At 36.5% G+C, this 20,393-nt stretch overlaps 1 protein-coding gene across 1 annotated transcript in view; it reads left to right on the top strand.

The window, feature by feature from the left end:
• Positions 1–19,804, top strand: part of DNA2 (DNA replication helicase/nuclease 2) — a 42,321-nt gene extending 22,517 nt beyond the window's left edge. The window contains exons 9-21 of the mRNA XM_045569294.1: positions 1,762–1,956; positions 4,839–5,069; positions 7,643–7,759; positions 7,838–7,947; positions 8,583–8,692; positions 9,639–9,863; positions 13,398–13,591; positions 13,683–13,772; positions 13,858–14,062; positions 15,862–15,951; positions 16,541–16,723; positions 17,920–18,066; positions 18,665–19,804. Coding sequence (XP_045425250.1) covers positions 1,762–1,956; positions 4,839–5,069; positions 7,643–7,759; positions 7,838–7,947; positions 8,583–8,692; positions 9,639–9,863; positions 13,398–13,591; positions 13,683–13,772; positions 13,858–14,062; positions 15,862–15,951; positions 16,541–16,723; positions 17,920–18,066; positions 18,665–18,733 — 1,966 coding nt within the window. The 3' untranslated portion in view covers positions 18,734–19,804. The remainder of the gene's footprint in view (positions 1–1,761; positions 1,957–4,838; positions 5,070–7,642; positions 7,760–7,837; positions 7,948–8,582; positions 8,693–9,638; positions 9,864–13,397; positions 13,592–13,682; positions 13,773–13,857; positions 14,063–15,861; positions 15,952–16,540; positions 16,724–17,919; positions 18,067–18,664) is intronic.
• The last annotated feature ends 589 nt before the right edge of the window (positions 19,805–20,393 follow it).

The following is a 20,393-nucleotide window of genomic DNA, read 5'->3' as shown; positions in this document are numbered from 1 at the left end:
GCTCACGCCTGTAATCCTTGCACTCTGGGAGGCCAAGGCGGGTGGATCGCTCGAGCTCAGGAGTTCGAGACCAGCTTGAGCAAGAGCGAGACCCCGTCTCTACTGAAAATAGAAAGAAATTAGCTGGCCAACTAAAATATATATAGAAAAAATTAGCCGGGCATGGTGGCGCATGCTTGTAGTCCCAGCTACTCGGGAGGCTGAGGCAGTAGGATTGCTTAAGCCCAGGAGTTTGAGGTTGCTATGAGCTAGGCTGACGCCACAGCACTCACTCTAGCCAGGGCAACAAAGTGACACTCTGTCTCAAAAAAAAAAAAAAAAAAAAAAAAGATACTTTGGGCATCCCAAGTCTGAAAACGGAAAATCCAAAATGCTCCAAAATGTGCAAATTTTTGAGCACCAACATGATGCTCAGAAGAAATGCTCATTGTAGCATTTCAGATTTCAAATTTTTGTATTAGGGATTCTCAACCACTATGCTGCCAAATATACCAAAATCTTAAACATTTCTAGTGCCAAGCATTTCAAATAAGGGATGCTCAACCAGTATGGGCATTTTGAATTCAGATTTTCTTAAATAATACTTTAAGACATCATCCATCTCTTAGTTGCTATTTTAATTTCAAGCCTTTTATAGTTAGATACAGGGAAATTGGTTTTTCCAGGTAGACACTTTGATATGACCCAATAAATGGGCCTGTCCTATTTATGTGTGACTATTTTTCTACAAATGGAAATTTTATTAGCTGTCATATGAACAACTGTATATATGTATACCTTCATGGGCCAGTGAAAATTCTGAAGGGCACAAAAAGTAGTTAGATGTAAATACAGACTAGGAAACAAGGTCAAATCTGAGCCAAAGTTCTAGTTTGGCCTGAAAATTCATATAAAGTACTTTTTTTTTTGGTGAAACAGAGTCTCATTCTATTACCCAGCCTAGAGTGCAGTGGCATCATCATAGCTCACTGTAGCCTGAAACTCCTACGCTCAAGTAATCCTCTTGCCTCAGCATTCTGCGTAGCTAGGACTATAGGCACGTACCATTATGCCTGGCTAATTTTTCTGTTTTTTGTAGAGACAGGATCTTGTTACATTGCTCAGGCTGGTCTTGAACTACTGGCCTCAAGTGGTCTTCCCACTTCAGTTTCCCAAAGTTCTGGGATTACTGGCATAAGCCAGCACACCTGGCCCACATAAAGTATTTTTAAAGTATTCTTTCAAAGGATCTCTTAATTGGAGAGGACTGTGAACCATGTCTTGGTTTGTAGCATGTTTCTTTGAAATCTTATGTTTTATTTTCATTGTTTTGTATGCTCTTCTATAACATGTTTGTTTCTACATTAAAATGTTTTAAGTTAGTATTAACCAAAATCTAAATGATTTTCCATGTTTTTATGTTTTTGTCCTTATGTCACATAGCTGGATATATTAATTTTTTGTGATTTTGAGAAATACTGTTATACAGAAAGCCAAAACTTGTAGCATATGGGAATGAAGACTAGAGCATACCAAACCAAACTTAAGTTGTTTAGGGGATAGTCATTGAAAGCAAAATAAGGCAGTATTAAGTTTCTTACGCATTTTGTTTTGTAAAAAACTGTATGGCTTGTAAAATATTGAAATGGCATTTAAGGAAAACTAGATGCTGTAGTTGTATGTTATAACGATTATATATGTGTACTTATTTTAGAAATACCTCGTTTTATAGCCAGCCAGTGAAATGGTCTATAAACATTTAACTCGGAACTTTATATTTAGAGCAGTTGAACAACACACGGATGACAGTTCGGTCCCAATTGTCATGCTGCCCAAAATAAAAGAAGAAACCCAGCATCTGAAGCTATCACACTTAGAGTATTTCAGGCTTTGGTGTCTAATGTTAACCCTGGAGTCACAATCAAAGGATAACAGAAAAAATCACCAAAATATCTGGTTAATGCCTGCTTCAAAAATGTAAGTGGCCCATTTAATACAGTAAAATTTCAGTATTTTGGATTAGCTAGTGTGATGGAATTTGGAATGCTACAAATACAGGTTATGTAGCATTTTAAAGATTTGTGATTTCATTTATTCATGACAACTCCAGATGGGTGTCAATGAATTGTTTCCAAGTAGAGCACCATTTCTACGAATGCTGTGTGCTACAATCATTGTTAGTTATGTATTTTCTGTAAGTTAAATATGTATGCTTTAAGAAGTCTTATTTTAAAATTGATTAGTAAATACTTATTAGTAATAACATTATAAAACTTGAATGGTTACGTATTAGTAGAATGCAGATTAATGATGTTTTATATAATTTTTTAAATAGCATTTTTAAAAAAAGAACGAAAATTTTTTTTTTTTTTTGAGACAGAGTCTCGCTCTGTTGCCTTGGCTAGCGTGAGTGCCGTGGCGTCAGCCTAGCTCACAGCAACCTCAAACTCCTGGGCTCAAGCGATCCTACTGCCTCAGCCTCCCGAGTAGCTGGGACTACAGGCATGTGCCACCATGCCCAGCTAATTTTTTTTCTATATATATTTTTAGTTGTCCAGATAATTTTTATTTCTATTTTTAGTAGAGACGGGGTCTCCCTCTTGCTCAGGCTGGTCTTGAACTCCTGACCTCGAGCGATCCACCTGCCTTGGCCTCCCAGAGTGCTAGGATTACAGGCGTGAGCCACCGCGCCCGGCCAAGAACTAATTTTAATACAGAAAACGAAGACAGCATGTTGCAAATTTATCATTCAAAGGGGTATCTCTAAGGAAATTAGTGTGTTAACACTTTGAGAGGTGAAATGTTATAGCTTGTACACCAAAATTAAAAAGTGAAATTAAATTAAAAAATGAAATGGTTACAAGGTAATGCAAGTCAGGGGATCAAAGGTGAAGGGTCACACATTATTAAAAAGAAATCCAAAAGGATGGAACGATGGCTGCATCATGATCTCTCATTAGTGTTCCAATGGTGCCACTCTGTTGGCGAACTTGAACATTTCAGCAGACGTTCAAGCAGCATGACTGCTATGCTGTTCTCATGATTATCTTCTGGCTTGTTTTCGGCAGCCATTTCCTCTCTGAGGGTCACATCCTCCTCCTCCTCCTCATGACCAGGACCCTTAGTGCACCAATATTAATATTTTAAAAGTTTGTATTTTCAGTAAGTTTTTGATAGAGATTCAAATTTTCTTTTTTCTTTTTTTGAGACAGAGTCTTGCTCTGTTGCCCGGGTTGGAGTGAGTGCCATGGCATTAGCCTAGCTCACAGCAATCTGAAACTCCTGGGCTTAAGCGATCCTACTGCCTCAGCCTCCCAAGTAGCTGGGACTACAGGCATGTGCCACTATGCCCGGCTAATTTTTTCTATATAGATTTTTAGTTGTCCAGATAATTTCTTTCTATTTTTAGTAGAGACAGGGTCTCACTCTTGCTCAGGCTGGTCTCGAACTCCTGACCTCGAGCGATCCACCCGCCTCGGCCTCCCAGAGTGCTAGGATTACAGGCGTGAGCCACTGCGCCCAGCCAAGAGATTCAAATTTTCTAAAGGTCAACATCATTGTCTTTGTAGAACTCTCTTTTTTTTTTTTTTTTTTGAGACAGAGTCTTGCTCTATTGCCCGGGCTGAGTATTGTGGCATCAGCCTAGCTCACAGCAACCTCAAACTCCTGGGCTTAAGTGGTCCTCCTGCCTCAGACTCACTAGTCTAGTAGCTGGGACTACAGGCACACACCATCACGCCTGGCTAATTTTTTTCTATTTTTAGTTGTCTAGCTGATTTCTTTTCTATTTTTAGTAGAGATGGGGTCTTGCTCTTGCTGGGGTCTTGCTCTTGCTGTGGTCTTGAACTCTTGAGCTCAAGCAATCCTCCCGCCTCAGCCTCCAAGACTGCTAGGATTACAGGCGTGAGCCACCACGCCCAGCCCCCCTTTTTAAATGTTATTTGTAAAGTTAGAATTTTGTATATATTCACACAGTATTTTTCTCAGTATAAAATTTTATTGCTTTGGTTCCATTTTTTTTCTTTCTAGAATCAATATTAATGATAATGTGACTTTAGAAATAATTGGGTTATTTCCTTAATGTTAGACTTTAACACAAGGAAACATTACAGTAGAGGAAGTTTTTGTAATTGGAGATAGACGTCATAAGTATAATCAATATGTCAAGTGTATTTGTAAACACTACAGAATTTTTTTTTTTTTTTTTTTTTTGGGAGACAGAGTCTTGCTCTGTTGCGTACAGAGGCATCATCATAGCACATTGCAACCTCAAAGTCCTGGGTTCATGTGATCCTCCTCCCTCAGCCTCCTGAGTAGCTGGGACTGTAAGCACCTGCCAGGATGCCTGGCTAGACAGGGTCTTCCTCTTGCTCAGGCTGCTCTTGAAGTCCTGAGCTCAAGCAATCTTCCCTCCTTGGCCTCCCAGAGTGCTAGGATTATAGGTATGAGCCACCTCTCCTGGCCTTATTTTTTTCACATCACATTTAGGAGAAGGTTATTATGATTTGTCTTTTGTAATGTTATGTGTATCAGCCCAGGATTTGGGGAATTGTTCAAGGATCAAAGTGCCAATAAAACACCTTGTTCAGAGATGGCAGCCTGGGGGTACAAGTAGGAGAGTGCTCCCTGCTACTTTTCTGTAAGTCTGTTGTTGAGAGATTAGTTAAAAATTTATAGAGAGAATGTTTATTTAGCATTTCGAACACTTCACTGTAGATTGTGGAAAACGTGAAAATGGCAGACTCAATGTTAGCATTAGTTTTTAGGGATCAGATGGACAACTGTGTGAAAATACAAATACAATACTAACATATGTGATGTAAATGGAAGTTTTCTCTCTTTGTCCTTCTTCTTCATAGGGAGGAGAGTGGCAACTGCATTGGAAACCTGATTAGAACAAAACATGTAAAGACAGTTGGTGATGGACAGTATTTACATAATTTCCTACGTAAAAATGGTACCATACCTGTCACAAATCTAATGGCAGGTGACAGAATTATTTTAAGTGGAGAAGAGAGACCATTGTTTGCCTTGTCCTGGGGATACGTGAAGGAGATTAACATGACAACAGTAACCTGTTTATTAGACAGGTAATGAAACATTACTTTTTTTGGTAATAGCTTTATCAGTACATAATTCACATAACATACAGTTAATCCATTTAAAGTGTATAATTCAGTGGTTTTCAGTATATCCACAGAGTTGTGCAGCCATCACCACAATCGATTTTAGAGCATTTTCATCACCCTAAAAAGAAACCCTGTATTCCTTAGCAGTCACTTCTCATTTCTTTCCAACTCCCCCCACCCAAGACAACCACTCATCTACTTTTTGTTTCTATAGATTTGCCTATTCTGAACATTTTGTATAAATGGAATCATATGTGGTCTTTGGAGATTCATTTTGTTCACTTAGCATACTGTTTTTGAGGTTCATTTTCGTGTCGTAGCACATGTCAGTACTTTATTCCTTTTCTTTAATGTTGAGGTAAAATTCACATAACATAAAATTGAACATTAATCATTTTAATGTGTATAATCCAGTGGCATTTAGTACACAGTGGCATCAGTTTAAACACTTAGATTGAAAAAAATCTGTACCTCATTTCTTTTTATGGCTGATGATTGTATGCTATTGTATAGATAGACCACGTTTTGCTCATCCATCGCCAGCTGGGGGACATTTGAGTTGTTTCCACTTTTTTGCTGTTTTGAATAATGTTGCTATGAACATTCACATACAAATTTTTATGTGGACATATTTTCATTTTCGTTTGTAGTTACTTAGGTGTGGAATAGCTGGGTCATTTGCTAATTTTGTGTTTAACACTTTGAGGAACTACCAAACCACTAAACTTCTGTTTAGTACATTAGTTAGTACATAGTACTAACTAATAGTACATTATAACATAGTTCCATAGTGCTAACGTGGCCATAATCTTATGTAATTCTCAAAACCACATGTATAGGAGGCAGCATAGATACTACCCTGTGTTAGCTATAAGGCTTATTTCTCCTTAGCACTCTGGGCACTCATCATTTTGTTTCCTATTAAAAAAGAAAATGTTTTTTTCCATTCATATTAGAATAGTTGATATGAAACTCTGTGGCAGAGATCAATATCCACATTCCCTAATATCCATATCCCTCTTCTTTCACATTCAGCTAGGCTGTATTGCCCAGCCTTCCTTGCAGGCATGCCTCACCATTTTTTAATGGATGGAGGTCAGCAATTGAAACTTAGTGACCCTGATGGTGAGCCTGAATAGCCATAATGTCCAGGCTTGTTCCCTACCAATTAGTAATGCTAGTGGAGTCATAACCAACCCTAGGCTGGGTCTCATGATATGGGATTATGAGATACAAAATATTCCTGTCATCTGTTAGGATTCCCTGCAGTCCCTTGCAGTATTTATTTAGTGCCTAGCATGTATTAGGTACTTTGCAAATCCTTGAGGAATTTATGATCTTGTGGGTAGACACTTACACATATTTTCAGTCTAATATGATGTGTTCAAATTGATGAGAATGCAAAGGAGAGGCATTTAACCCAATTTTAGGAAGCTCAGGGAAGGCTTTTTGAAAGAGCCAATTCTGGATCTTCATCCTGTGGATTAATAAATCAGCCTTGTGAAGCAGTGTGAGATGAGTATGCCAGACCAAGTGAGCATGTGCACGATGGTGTGATACAGTATGGAGCATTGAGGGAAGTGCAGGTAATTAAGTATTTCTGGAATGTAAAATACAAGGATGGGATGGTTGGAGAGGTCAGTTCGTAGAAGGTCTTACATACCATGTTAAGAAGTTTTGATTTTATTTATTCAGATGTATTGAAGGGTTTTAAACAGAAGAATGTATAGTACTTGGATTTGCATTTTTTCTGTGGATACGTTATGAAGAATTGAATTAATTAATGGAGGCAAAACTGAAAGCCGAGACTGTTGTAGTGGCCCGAGATAGAGGCAATGAAGGCAAGGTAGTGTTGGCAGAGAGGACAGAATGACTTTGATAAGTATTTAGAAAGTCAGATTATCTGACATTTGGATACTGATGAGATGTGTGGGTTGGGAAGAAGGTGAGGAAGAGGGAAGGATCAAGACAGCAGTGTAGATCCTGAAGCTTAGATGAGGAACTGTGGGTAGGGGAGGAGTGTGAGGTCAGGCCTGAGGATGTAGATTTGGGATTTGGAGCCACATGAGGGCCTGGGACCATAGGGAAAGTGAGAAAGAGCAGTACAGTGGACCAGGGGAGGGACTAGGGAACACTAGGGCTTAAGGGGCGGATAGAGTAGTGGGAGAAGGCAGTAGGAAAGAAACCTGTATTCCAGTCTGGAGGAGGGAGTAGGGGAGGAGCCATGTGCTCAGGTTCCCTCTTGGGAGTGGTGAGTCATGTTAGACTGCAGGGTCAACTGAATTTTCAGCAAATGTTGCAGGTTCCTGATTATTAATTGCTTTGATTTTGGTGCCCTGTGCTCTCCCCTTCCCCCTTTTCCCACCAATCCAGGGCCTCATGGTTTGTCTTTGATTGGCAAGTGTGACTGAGAGGCTGGTATCCATTTTAATAGCTATTCTGGCCCATTTACTCTTTTAGCAGATAGCAGTATGTTTCTCATACAGACTATGAGAAGTGAAAAGCATTCATGTGTATTTGTTTTGCTATTACAGGAACTTGTCGATACTCCCAGAATCAACTTTGCTCAGATTAGACCAGGAAGAAAAAAGTTGTGATATAGATACCCCATTAGGAAATCTTTCTAAATTGATGGAAAACACAGATGTCAGGTTTGTAACAATGAATGAATCTGAATTTCACCCTGGTTTTTAAAGGAATATTACTAAAAGTATTTTTTTTCTTTTCAGCAAAAAACTTCGAGATTTAATCATTGACTTTCGTGAACCTCAGTTTATATGCTACCTTAGTTCTGTTCTTCCACATGATGCAAAGGATACAGTTGCCTGCATTCTAAAGGGTACGCTGTAGTCAGCATGTCAGCTGTGATTACTTTTTCTTGGTTCTGTTTGATTTAAACTATAGTCTAATATCTTTTTTTTTTTTTTTTTTCTTGAGACAGAGTCTCACTTTGTTGCCCGGGCTAGAGTGAGTGCCGTGGCATCAGCCTAGCTCACAGCAACCTCAGACTCCTGGGCTTAAGCGATCCTACTGCCTCAGCCTCCCGAGTAGCTGGGACTACAGGCATGCGCCACCGTGCCCGGCTAATTTTTTTGTATATATATTTTTAGTTGGCCAGATAATTTCTTTCTATTTTTAGTAGAGACGGGGTCTCACTCTTGCTCAGGCTGGTCTCGAACTCTTGACCTCGAGCGATCCACCCGCCTCGGCCTCCCAGAGCTAGGATTACAGGCGTGAGCCACCGCGCCCGGCCTATAGTCTAATATCTTAATAATTGTTTAGACTTTGTAATTTTAATGTTCAGACCGAGACTCTTTGGAAGTAGTTTATGTATTCTTTAATGTCACTATGACATTTTTTTTACTTTGAAAAGATGTATTGAAGAATAGACTGGGATAGAGACTGGTTTTCTCATAAAATAGTTGATTTGTTCATTGAAATTCTTTTTCCTGTTATTTTTTAATTTAAATGTAGGTTTGAATAAGCCTCAGAGGCAAGCAATGAAAAAGGTACTTCTTTCAAAAGACTACACCCTCATCGTGGGTATGCCTGGGACAGGAAAAACAACTACAATATGTACTCTCGTAAGGTTATTATTCTTTTGCTTAGAAACGAAATATTTATTAATATATCAGCTTCTCTGAAATATGTACATCAGTTCAGAGGATGTGGTATTTGATATCAAAAGGGCTGAATTTTAATTCAAAATGTTTTTATTTCAACTAAACTTTTTAGAATGACATGAGACTTAGTAAAGCTGAATCACAAATAGTTGTAGTCATGTTATAGATTTCTTGCATTCAGATTTTTCAACAGTCTCTTTCCATAAGTGTATGTGATATGTATCACTGTATGTTTTATGATAAATGATTTAGAGATGGTTGAAATAGATTTTTCTTGGATTTTTTTTCACATCAGTAAATTTCTTTTCTTTTTTTGAGACAGAGTCTTGCTCTGTTGCCTGGGCTAGAGTGCTGGGGCATCGTCGCAGCTCCCTCCAACTCATGGGCTTAAGCCATCCTCCTGCCTCAGCCTCCCAAGTAGCTGGGACTACAGGCACACACCACCATGCCCGGCTAATTTTTTCTATTGTTAGTAGAGACGGGGTCTTGCTTTTGCTCAGGCTGGTTTCAAGTTACTGACCTCAAGTGATCTTCCCAGGCCTCCCAGAGTTCTGGGATTACAGGCGTGAGCCACTGTGCCTGGCCTCATGTCAGTAAATTTCTAAGCAGTCTTACAATAATCATGATGATGGCAGCAAATACTTATTGACACTGTATGCCAGACATTATTAAAAGTTTACAAGTATTCAATTTTATTATCATTTATAATATATTATAAATATCATTAATAACAATACTATGTAATTTTTGTAATATATTTTGGCTTTATAATTTTTTTTTAAAGTTACTTGGCTCAGCTTTTAGGTATGCTTCCTGTTAAGTTTTTAAATTCTGTTTGGAAAATGTAAGTATGTTAAAAATTACCTGGAATTAAAAGTAATGCTGTTTTTTCTTTATCCATTATTAGGTAAGAATCCTCTATGCCTGTGGTTTCAGTGTTCTGTTGACGAGCTATACACACTCTGCTGTTGACAATATTCTTTTGAAGTTAGCTAAGTTTAAAATAGGATTTTTACGTTTGGGTCAGACTCAGAAGGTTCATCCAGATATCCAGAAATTTACAGAGGAAGAAATTTGCAGATCAAAGTCCATTAAATCCTTAGCTCTTCTAGAAGAACTCTATGATAGTCAAGTAAGTACAATTATTTTGTAATAATATTGACAGTAATTTCTATAGCCAGAATGAGAGGAGAAACTGTACTCTGGGAAATTTATTCTTATTGACCACATTTGTACCTGATTAATTTATATATGCCACAGGACCAGTTTATTAATGTATAGTTATCTGTTTCCTTCTGAACCAAAATGAGCTTTTTGGTTTATTATTCAGAGCTCCCTTCTTCTAGTTTGAGATGTCCTAGAAAACTACTAATAATTAGGATATTTTAGTGAGTTTGAATCAAAAGCAACCGTACTTAAGAGTCTTATGGTAAATATTTCTAGGCTTTTATATAGACTCTAATTCTTTTTTTTTTTTTTTTTTTTTTTTGAGACAGAGTCTCACTTTGTTGCCCGGGCTAGAGTGAGTGCCGTGGCATCAGCCTAGCTCACAGCAACCTCAGACTCCTGGGCTTAAGCAATCCTACTGCCTCAGCCTCCCGAGTAGCTGGGACTACAGGCATGAGCCACCATGCCCGGCTAATTTTTTTGTATATATATTTTTAGTTGGCCAGATAATTTCTTTCTATTTTTGGTAGAGACGGGGTCTCACTCTTGCTCAGGCTGGTCTCGAACTCCTGACCTCGAGCGATCCACCCGCCTCGGCCTCCCAGAGCTAGGATTACAGGCGTGAGCCACCGCGCCCGGCCTAGACTCTAATTCTTATTTTATTTTTGTTTAATGTCTACTTTTACTGGAAGTTTTAAATGATTTATTTAAAGAGACGGACTCTATGTTGTGCAGGCTGGCCTTGAACTCCCAGGCTCAAGTGATTCTCTGGCTCAGCCTCCCAAGTAGGTAGGACTGCAAGCGTGTGCTACGGTGCCTAGCTTAACTGATGCTTTTGTCTTTAAAAATTTAACTAAAATTTAAATTAGATTTAATAGGCTGTTCCTCCAAATCCTTTGTCTGATACTAACATGTTTTTGTTTAATACCTATACCAATTGTTGATAAATTTTGAAGTGGCTAAGATGTATGTCTGGTTGTCTGTTGAAATTAAACTTTTTATTTTGAGATAATTATAGATTCACATGTAGTTGTAAGAAATAATAGCCAGATCCTGTGTACCTTTATCCAGTGGTAACATCTTGCAAGTCTGTACTACAAATATCATGGCCAGGATATTGACATTGATACAACGTTCTATTACCACAAGATCCTTCATGTTGCACTTTTACATTTGTACCCACTTCTCTCCTGCCCTGTTCACTCCTTTATCCCTGGCAACCACGAATATGTTCTCCATTTCTGTAATTTTGTCATTCAAGAATGCAATATAAATGTAGTCATACAGTATGTAACCTTTTGGGATTGGCAGTTTTCACTCAGCCTAATTCCCTAGAGATTCACCCAGATTGTTGTATATATTAATGGTTTGTTCTTTTTTCTTTTATATTTATTTTTTTGTCCCCCATGTTCAACCAATGTCCTTTTTTATTGCTGAGTATTGTTCCATAGTATGGATATACTACAGTGTGTTTAACTGTTCATTCACCCATTAAAAATCTGGGTGGTTCCCAGTATTTATTTATTTGTTTATTTATTTATTCATTCATTCATTCATTCCCTCCCTTTCCCTATCCCTCCCTCCCAGGAGGCTGAGGCTGGAGGATCACTTGAGCCCACGAGTTCTAGTCCAGCTTGAGCAACATAGTAAGAGCTCATCTCTAAAAAAATAAAAAATACACAATCAATTGAGCATATTTGTGTGGTGCTGAAATGCTCAACAAAATACTAGCAAGCCAAATTCAGCAATATATAAAAAGGATTATATACCATAACCAAGTGGGATTTAGTCCCATAAGTCAAGGACCATTCAACCTATGAAAATCAATCTAATACTTCATCATTTTGCTTTCAACATACCTATATCATTATATTTGAAGGGAGTTCCTTGTAGATGGCATAGCTGGATATGTTTTTTAATCTACCATTTGCTGTCTTTTAATTGGTGTTTTTAAACCATTTACATTTATCATAATTATTGATATATATATTAGGGCTTAAGTCTGCTACTTGATTTTTTATTTTCTGTTCTCTGTTCTTTGTTCTCTATTTTCTATTTCCTGACTTCCTATGGATTGTGTCAACATTTTTTAAAATTCCCTTTTAATTTATCTGTGGTTTTGAGTGTATCTCTTTAAGTAGCTTTTTTACTGGTTGCTCTGTAGCTCTAGGTATTATATTATATATACATCACAGTGTACTGGTGTCGTCATTTTGCCAGTTCAAGTGAAGTGAGAAACCCTATCTCCATTAATGTCTCTTTACCCTCCCTTGTTTATAATTATCTTAAATTAGTTTAACATTAGAATTACATCATATAGTATTATAATTTTTGCTTCAACCATCAAACATAATTTTGAGAAGGAAACCCTATTGTATTATTCCACTTTTGCTTATCGTGTTCTTTTTTCCCTCCTGATGTTCCAAATTTCCTTCTTTTATCATTTCCTTTCTGTTTAGAGAACTTTATCAATTTTTTTTTTTAGTAAAAATAATATAGATCAAACTTTTTCTTTTCCTTTCTTTCTTTCTTTTTTTTTTTTTTTTTTTTGAGACAGAGTCTATCTTTTTTGCCTGGGCTGGAGTGCAATAGTGTGATTGTAGCTCACTGTAAGTAACCTCAAACTCCTGGGGTCAAGCAATTCTCCTACCTCAGTCTCCCCGGTAGCTGGGACTACCGGCACACACTACCACACATGTCTAATTACTTTGTAGAGACAGGACCTCACTGTGTTGCCCAGGCTGGTCTTGAACTGGCGTCAAGTGATCCTCCCACCTCTGCCTCCCCAACCTGGGTATCAATTCTTTTAGAGTGGTAGGTCAGGTGACAACAGATTCTCTTCGTTTTCCTTCAGTGTGAAAAGTCTTGAGTTTTCTTCTCATTCCTGAAGGATAGTTTTACTAGGTATGGGATTCTGGGTTAACAGGTTCTTGAAAAATGTTCTGCTACTTCCTTCTGGCTACCATGGTTTCTGATGAGAAATACACAGTTACTCAAATTCATAAGTTTTTCCCCGATTGCAAAGTATTGTTTTCTTTGGCTGCTTTCAAGATTTTTTTTCCTTTAGTTTTTAGAATTTTAATTATGATATATTTTGTAGTAGATGTTTTTGCTTTATTCTATTTGGGGTTCTCTCAGCTTATCCTATCTATAAATTTAATGTCTCTTGGGGAACCTTTAGCTGTTATTTCTTTTTCTTTCTTTCTTTTTTTTTTGAAACAGAGTCTTGCTCTGTAATGCCTGTAATCCCAGCTACTTGGGAGGCTGAGGCAGGAGGATCGCTTGAGCCTAGGAAGTTGAGGTTGCAGTGAGCTATGATCACGCAACTGTACTCTAGCCTAGGTGATAGAGAGACCCCACCTCAAAAATAATAATATTGGAGGATTCCTGATGCTACGGGACAAAAAACTTTCTTTGATCTTTTAATTTCAAAAATTGGAAAAACAAAACTGCATTTCTTTTACATACTAAATAACTTATTTATTTTCTTTGTTTTTAGCTTATAGTTGCAACAACATGTATGGGAATAAATCATCCAATATTTTCCCGTAAAACTTTCGATTTTTGTATTGTGGATGAAGCCTCTCAAATTACCCAACCAATTTGCCTGGGGCCACTTTTTTTTTCACGGAGATTCGTGTTGGTGGGGGATCATCAGCAGCTTCCTCCCCTGGTGCTAAACCGAGAAGCAAGGTGGGTGGACATTTAGTTTTCATTTCCAACTGGATTCTTTTTAAGGGACACTTTTAGTACATTGATAAGCCTGAATTTGATTTGTTGACAGAGCTCTTGGCATGACCGAAAGCTTATTCAAGAGGCTGGAGCAGAATAAGAATGCTGTTGTACAATTAACTGTGCAGTACAGAATGAACAGGTATTTGTAACAGGATTAGCTATGAGTGGTTTTCATGTTTGTTTACATCTACAAAAACTAAAATTATTTTTTGTAATTCCCTTAGTAAAATTATGTCCTTAAGTAATAAGCTGACCTATGAGGGAAAACTGGAGTGTGGATCAGAGAAAGTGGCCAATGCAGTTGTACACCTACCTAACTTTAAAGATGTTAAGCTGGAACTGGAATTTTATGCAGATTATTCTGATAATCCTTGGCTGATTGGAGTATTTGAGCCAAACAATCCTGTTTGTTTTCTTAATACTGAAAAGGTAAAAAAAATTTTTTTTCTTTAGTTTTCTCCTTTTGCCCTATTATTTACATTTCTCAGTTTGCATTAGTTTATGCTCCCTTAAAGCTTATCAGTTAAAAGGCCAAACCAGTGAACTTCTCGTACTTCAACACAAAAGAGTCTTTTCTTTTTATAGGCCTAATATCTTTTGGAGGAGGTTTATTCTGGGGGTTGGTAGATGTCAAAATTGACTTTTGAAGAAGGAAGGTAACAAAGTCAACTCAAGGGTGTAACTATATTTCCTAGAAAAGAAATTGGCACTGATACTATCAAAGGGCTGGATTTACATGTGGCCAGAAGATAGAATAAATTGATATCATTTTAAAGACTTTTAAAAATAGGCTTTATTTTTTAGAGCAGTTTTAGGTTCATAGCAAAATTAAGTGGAAGATGCGAAGATTTCCCATATACTCCTGCCCCCACATATGCACAGAAAGACCTTTTTACAAACCTGTCATTAAAGAAAAAAACTTCATGAGGACTTTAAATGACTTGATTCTTCTTTCTGGGACCTAAGAATGAAGTTTTGACCCTATATTCCTACGGTTTGCTTTATATAGTGCTTCTCAGCATTGAGTTGAAGGTCTTTACGTAAGTTTAAATAAAAATATAGCAACCAATTATGTGCATACATATTACTTTAAAATAATTATGTCTTTTTTTAAGATGGGTGGAGCCAGCTGGTTGTTTAAAATTGGGCCTTGCTATATGTGTTTGATAGAATTTTCATCTCTTAGGTACTGCGCTTAGCAATTCAGGTTCAAGAATTTGATTTTATCTTAACACCTAGAGGCAGGCAGCCTCTGGGAAATTTATTCAGATAAACTGATTTCACAAATGACTGCTTTCATAAACCTTGATTTCAGTTTATTTATTGTAATTTACAATTATTTATCTCACCAGCGATTGCTCACATTCTTTATTTTTGTTATTCAAGTTTCCTCTTTTATTAGGGTTTCAAATAATATGTGTTAAAAATTATCAAGGTTTCTGGCTGGGCGAGGAGGTGGCTCGTGCCTGTAATCCTAGCACTCTGGGAGGCCATGGAGGGAGGATTGCTTGAGCTCGGGAGTTCAAGACCAGCCTGAACAAGAGCAAGACAACTGTCTCTACTAAAATAGAAAAAAATAGCTGAGTGTGGTGGCAAGTGCGTGTAGTCCCGGCTACTTGGGACTTGGTAGTGGAAGGATCGCTTGAGCCCAGGAGTTTGAGGTTGCAGTGAGCTATGATAACCCCACTCTACCCACGTGACAGAGCGAAACTCCATCTCAAAAAAAAATATATCAAGGTTTCTCAGAGATGATATTGAAGTAAAGTAGTCCTTGGACAGTTTTAGCAGGTATGGTAGCAGTTTTATTTGCCCCTTTATTTGTATAAAAGGGGGCAAGAAAATGGAAAGAGCACAGACAGCAGAGCAGATCTAAGTTTGAGTTGTAGTGCCACAGTTTATTGTGAGGCTTGGGCAAGTTACTTATCTTTTCTGCATTTGATTCCTATAAAATGGGGGATAACAAAGTAAAGTACGTGAAGCTCAGCGTGTGGTCAGCTTTCCTAGGTATTTTTAGCTCCAACTGTAGCATGTTTAAGATGGGCTGGCTCTGTGTGGCTTTCTGAAAGTGACTAATATCATTCATTTTTGTTGATTCTTTCACCTTCAACGTTTAAGAAGATATTTTCATCTGTCTCCAAATCTGGTAGTACAGTCTCTGTGGCCACCAGTGCACTTCCTGTACTCTTAACATACTGTGTTATAAACAGACTACATATTTTTCTACTTAGCTTCCAGCACCAGAACAAGTTGAAAAAGGAGGTGTGAGCAATATAACAGAAGCCAAACTCATAGTTTTCCTGACCTCAATTTTTATTAAGGTAATTTAAAATTATTTCAAGGCTAGTAAAAATTAAGGTGCAGAGTAGTAGCATATTAGACTGTAAGAAACTTATGATCAGGCATTAACCCTTGTTTATTAAGATGAGGGGACTGAAGCCTGATTGTTTTTATTTTGAGAAAATTCATGTAAAACATGTAAGTTTTTATAATGGCATTGGAGTTTTCATTTAGGATAATTTTGTGATGTCATAATTGTGTCAATACTGTGCTGTGATCACTATGATTGGGGATTGGAAACTTTTCTATGTAAGGGATAGCAGAAAGTGAAATGTATTTCTTTGTACTTTTTTGTGTGTGGCAGCACTGTTGTAGTGGCATACAGACCCTTATGCTGCCGTGAACCTCTAAAAATTAAGGGAACAATGTCTAAGGAATTATTTCATCATGGGAAATATGGACATAAATTTAGAGCAAATTCAATAATTGTATTTCATCCTTGAGATAGGAACATCTGTTATAAACATCAGTTGGTTACATAATATAAACATTTAATTTAAAAAGTTCAGAAAAGCTTAAATAACTTAAAATCAGGATTTTTCATTTTAAATTGTGTCATTTTCTGTTTAGGCTGGATCTAATCCCTCTGATATTGGCATCATTGCACCATACAGGCAGCAATTAAAGATCATCAATGATTTATTGGCACATTCTTCAATTGGGATGGTCGAAGTTAATACAGTAGACAAATATCAAGGAAGAGACAAAAGTATTATCCTAGTATCTTTTGTTAGAAGTAATAAGGATGGAACTGTGAGTTAATTATATTTGGTACTAATTGTTTTGGGGCATTTTTCTCTCTCTCTATTAAAATTATGGTATTAAAAAACAAAAGTTACCATCGTAACCATTTTTTAGTGTATGGTTCAGTAGTGTTAAGTATATTCCCTCTGTTGTTCAACAGATCTCCTAACTTTATTTCACAAATCTAAACTCTATACTCATGATCAACTACCAATATCTCTCTCCCTCTATTCCCTGTAACCACCATCTACTTTCTGTCTCTAAGAATTTGCCTACTCTGGGTACCTCATATCAGTGGAATCATACAGTATTTGTCTTTTTGTGACTAGCTTATTTCACTTAGCCAACTAGTTCATCCATGTTGTAGCATGTGACAGGATTTCCTTCCTTTTAGGGCTGAATAATATTCCTTTACCTGTATATACCACATTTTATTTATCCATTCATCCATCAGTGGACATTTGGGTTCCTTCCAAAACCTCTTGGCTGTTGTTTGAAGCATTTTAAAAGGCTTCCTTCATATACTTTGAAATTTGTAGATAATTCTAGGTCTTTTTTTTTTTTTTTTTTTTTTGCATTTTTACCTCTCCTTAGTTCATTTTTTCTCAACTATATAATATATACTTATGGTTTTAAAAATATACATAATAAAAAGTCTCCTTCCTACTCCCTCAGCTACTCAGTTCTTACCTCATAGATAATTACATTTTGGGGTGTTTTTTGGGGGGGGTAACCTTCTAGACAATGTACACACTATTCTGGGCTTTGCTTTTTTACTTAACAAAAGAGCTTGGAGATCTTTCCATATGAGTACACAGAGGGAGGTTTCATTCTCTTCTTATAGTTGAATGGTTGTCCATTGTGTCAGTATATTTAACCACTTCCCTGAATCTTTTACTATTACAGTTTTTTATTACTGTTACAAATAATGATACAATGAGTGGAGAGAGCTCCAGTTCTTTATTTTTATTATATGTGTTTAACAATTTTAAATTATGGCCAGGGTAGCATAATAAAATATTTGATTGGCATCGTGGGCAAATTTTTCCAACTGCCTATAATTTTAAATGTGTTGATGAACCTTTTTTGTAATCTGTGTTTCAAAAGTAGCAAAATAGTTCAAGACAAATGGTGGTTTTTGTCAGAAAAAACTCAAATATATATTATAAGAAAACTCAAATAATTGAAAATTGTATTTCTTACAGCTTGGTGAACTCTTGAAAGATTGGCGACGTCTTAATGTTGCTATAACCAGAGCCAAACATAAACTGATTCTGCTGGGGTGCGTGCCCTCACTAAACTGCTATCCTCCTTTGGAGAAGCTCTTTTATCATTTAAACTCAGAAAAATTAATATCCTTTTTGTTCTGTGTATGGTCAGATTTGATTGAGCTACTGTGGGTGCTTTATTTATATACCTGTATGAATTAAAACTCAGTGTCTTGTGTTTCCATTGGTATATTTCAAAGATCTGATTCCACAAAAGAAAGAGAAAACAATTCACAGGAAGTAATGTTAGACGAAAATGAAATAATGAAGGTGATAGGGAAGATTAGTTTGTGTAAGAAAGGGGAAAAAAGGGTGTTGATCTGTTGCTCTAGAATGACCACATATAGAAAATTGGTTATTCCTTCTGACTTCTCTCACCCCAAATTTATACTGCCTTTTTAAAAAAATCCAGGACAAATGATTATCATATTAAAAATAGAGAATTATTTCTTATAGATTATTTTTAAAATAGATAATTTAAAAAAAAAACTTATATGAAGGTCTTAGGCTAAGATAAATAAATCTTATTGCTTAAGTGCATAATTGTCCATAGAATGCCATAAAGATCTTTATTTTTTTTTTGCAGTCCTGTAAACCAAATTACAAAATGTTAAATAATGTCATAAATGTTTCTCTGCAGTTCCATATTGTGTTAATATATGTATTCCTTAATTTATTTTACATCATTGATCTTCCATCAAGAGAACATGAAAGTCTTTGTTACATATTGGGAGATTTTCCAAGAGGATAAAGCACTGTTTTCCTTGCCCTTTCATACGAGGGCAGTATCTCCTCTAGCTAGTGCCTGTGGTTTGTATTTTGTTTGCTATAAAAGTAGTGCCTGGTTAGACTGTGAAGATAACTTTTATCTAAAGGGTACAAAATGAAGTAAATGTACGCTGTTCAGAGTTTGGTTTTTGTTTTTAATTTTTTTATTATAATCTTGTTAAAATATAAAATTCTATCAACATACAAAATTTAACAGAGTATTTTTTAAAGTACAGGTGTATCCAAAACTGTGCAAAGTCTAAATTTATAGGTATTATACTACATGTATTTTTGTATGACCCAGAAAAAGAGTTTGATAAATTTTTTACCAGCTTTAAAGATAGATTAACTTTTGGGTCTGAGCTTTTAAACTCTTAAGTCCAAAATTCCAGGACTAATTTGATTTTGTAGATGTTATCATAAGAATTTTATTTGAAAGACTGGATAAAGAGAGTTGTTTTGTTTTCATCCTTTAAGCACAGTCTTGTGAGGATGAGAACATAGGTGTGATTCTTTTCTGTATTTCAAGGTCCCTAATCCACAGGCCATTTTGCTGGAGTTTTTTTCTGACTTTGCTTTTCGGTATTAGATGTGCTTTCACTGTAAATTTAGTCTTTTATGACATGAATTAATTACTTGCAGTTAATTTCCTATCTTCCCTTACTATCACCCTTTTTTATTTTCAATATTCAGTATTTCAGTATTCTAGAGTAGATTTTGATATGAAAGAAAATAATTCTTCCTTTGAGAAGAAATTTTGTTTTCTGAATTGACAGCAAGTTAAAAAGGCATGTGCCTATTTTCACTTATATTTGTATGCCCCTATGTTTGGGGGCATTACTCAATTTTCCCCTTTTGTGTAAAGATATTTTATAAAACAAAATTGCCCTGGCGATTATTTATATAGTAACAGATTTTAATGTCAGTGTATTCATCTTTGGGGCTGGGTTGTAGTGGTGGGAATCTTCCATTTCTCTGGAGGACTTTTTTTTTTAATGGATGTTAAATATGTTAAAATTTTTGCTTCTACCTCATGTTTTTTTTTGACAATTATTACTTAAAATTTTTATTTAATAAATTGTTTTCTACTGATGGATCTTACTGTGTCAGTTATTAATATTAAATAATTAAGTTCAGGGTTGTCCAGCATTTTCTCTAGTAGTGGTAAGTGAAATATTGATCGTGCTCTAGAGCCGAAACCAAGGAGTGTTGATAGGAGGGCACACAGGATGGGCTTGATCATGGGGAGATTATAGATCAGACAGGAAAAACTGGAAAGGGTGCTGTCATAGGACTTAAATATTGGTTAGATATCATGAGGTTATAAATCAGGAAGGAATCTAAGATAGAAATTTCAGTTCCTGGGAATGAAATGAATAAGAAAGTTCTTTTGGTTTAGTCAGCGGTTGCTTCATTCCAGGTGTGTATGGCCTGAAAAGTAAAGCTCCATAGAAGAGCCTAGGGAGGAGTTCCATGTTTCCTGTCATTTTTGGATCTGTCTTGGTCACAAGATTTTAGCCGTTTAATTATTTTAAAAAGTTAGAATATATCTTCTGTGTATTATATAAGGTGCTGTGAGTTGGAGGCTTGGGGTAAGTTGGAGGTTAAATCCAGATTAGGCCTTCAAGAAGCTAATAGTGAAG

This window comes from Lemur catta, chromosome 14 (assembly GCF_020740605.2).
Source record: "Lemur catta isolate mLemCat1 chromosome 14, mLemCat1.pri, whole genome shotgun sequence".
NCBI classification, from domain to species: Eukaryota; Metazoa; Chordata; class Mammalia; order Primates; family Lemuridae; genus Lemur; species Lemur catta.
Note: the sequence above shows the minus strand (reverse complement) of the source record. Positions and strands in the feature narration are given on the sequence as shown.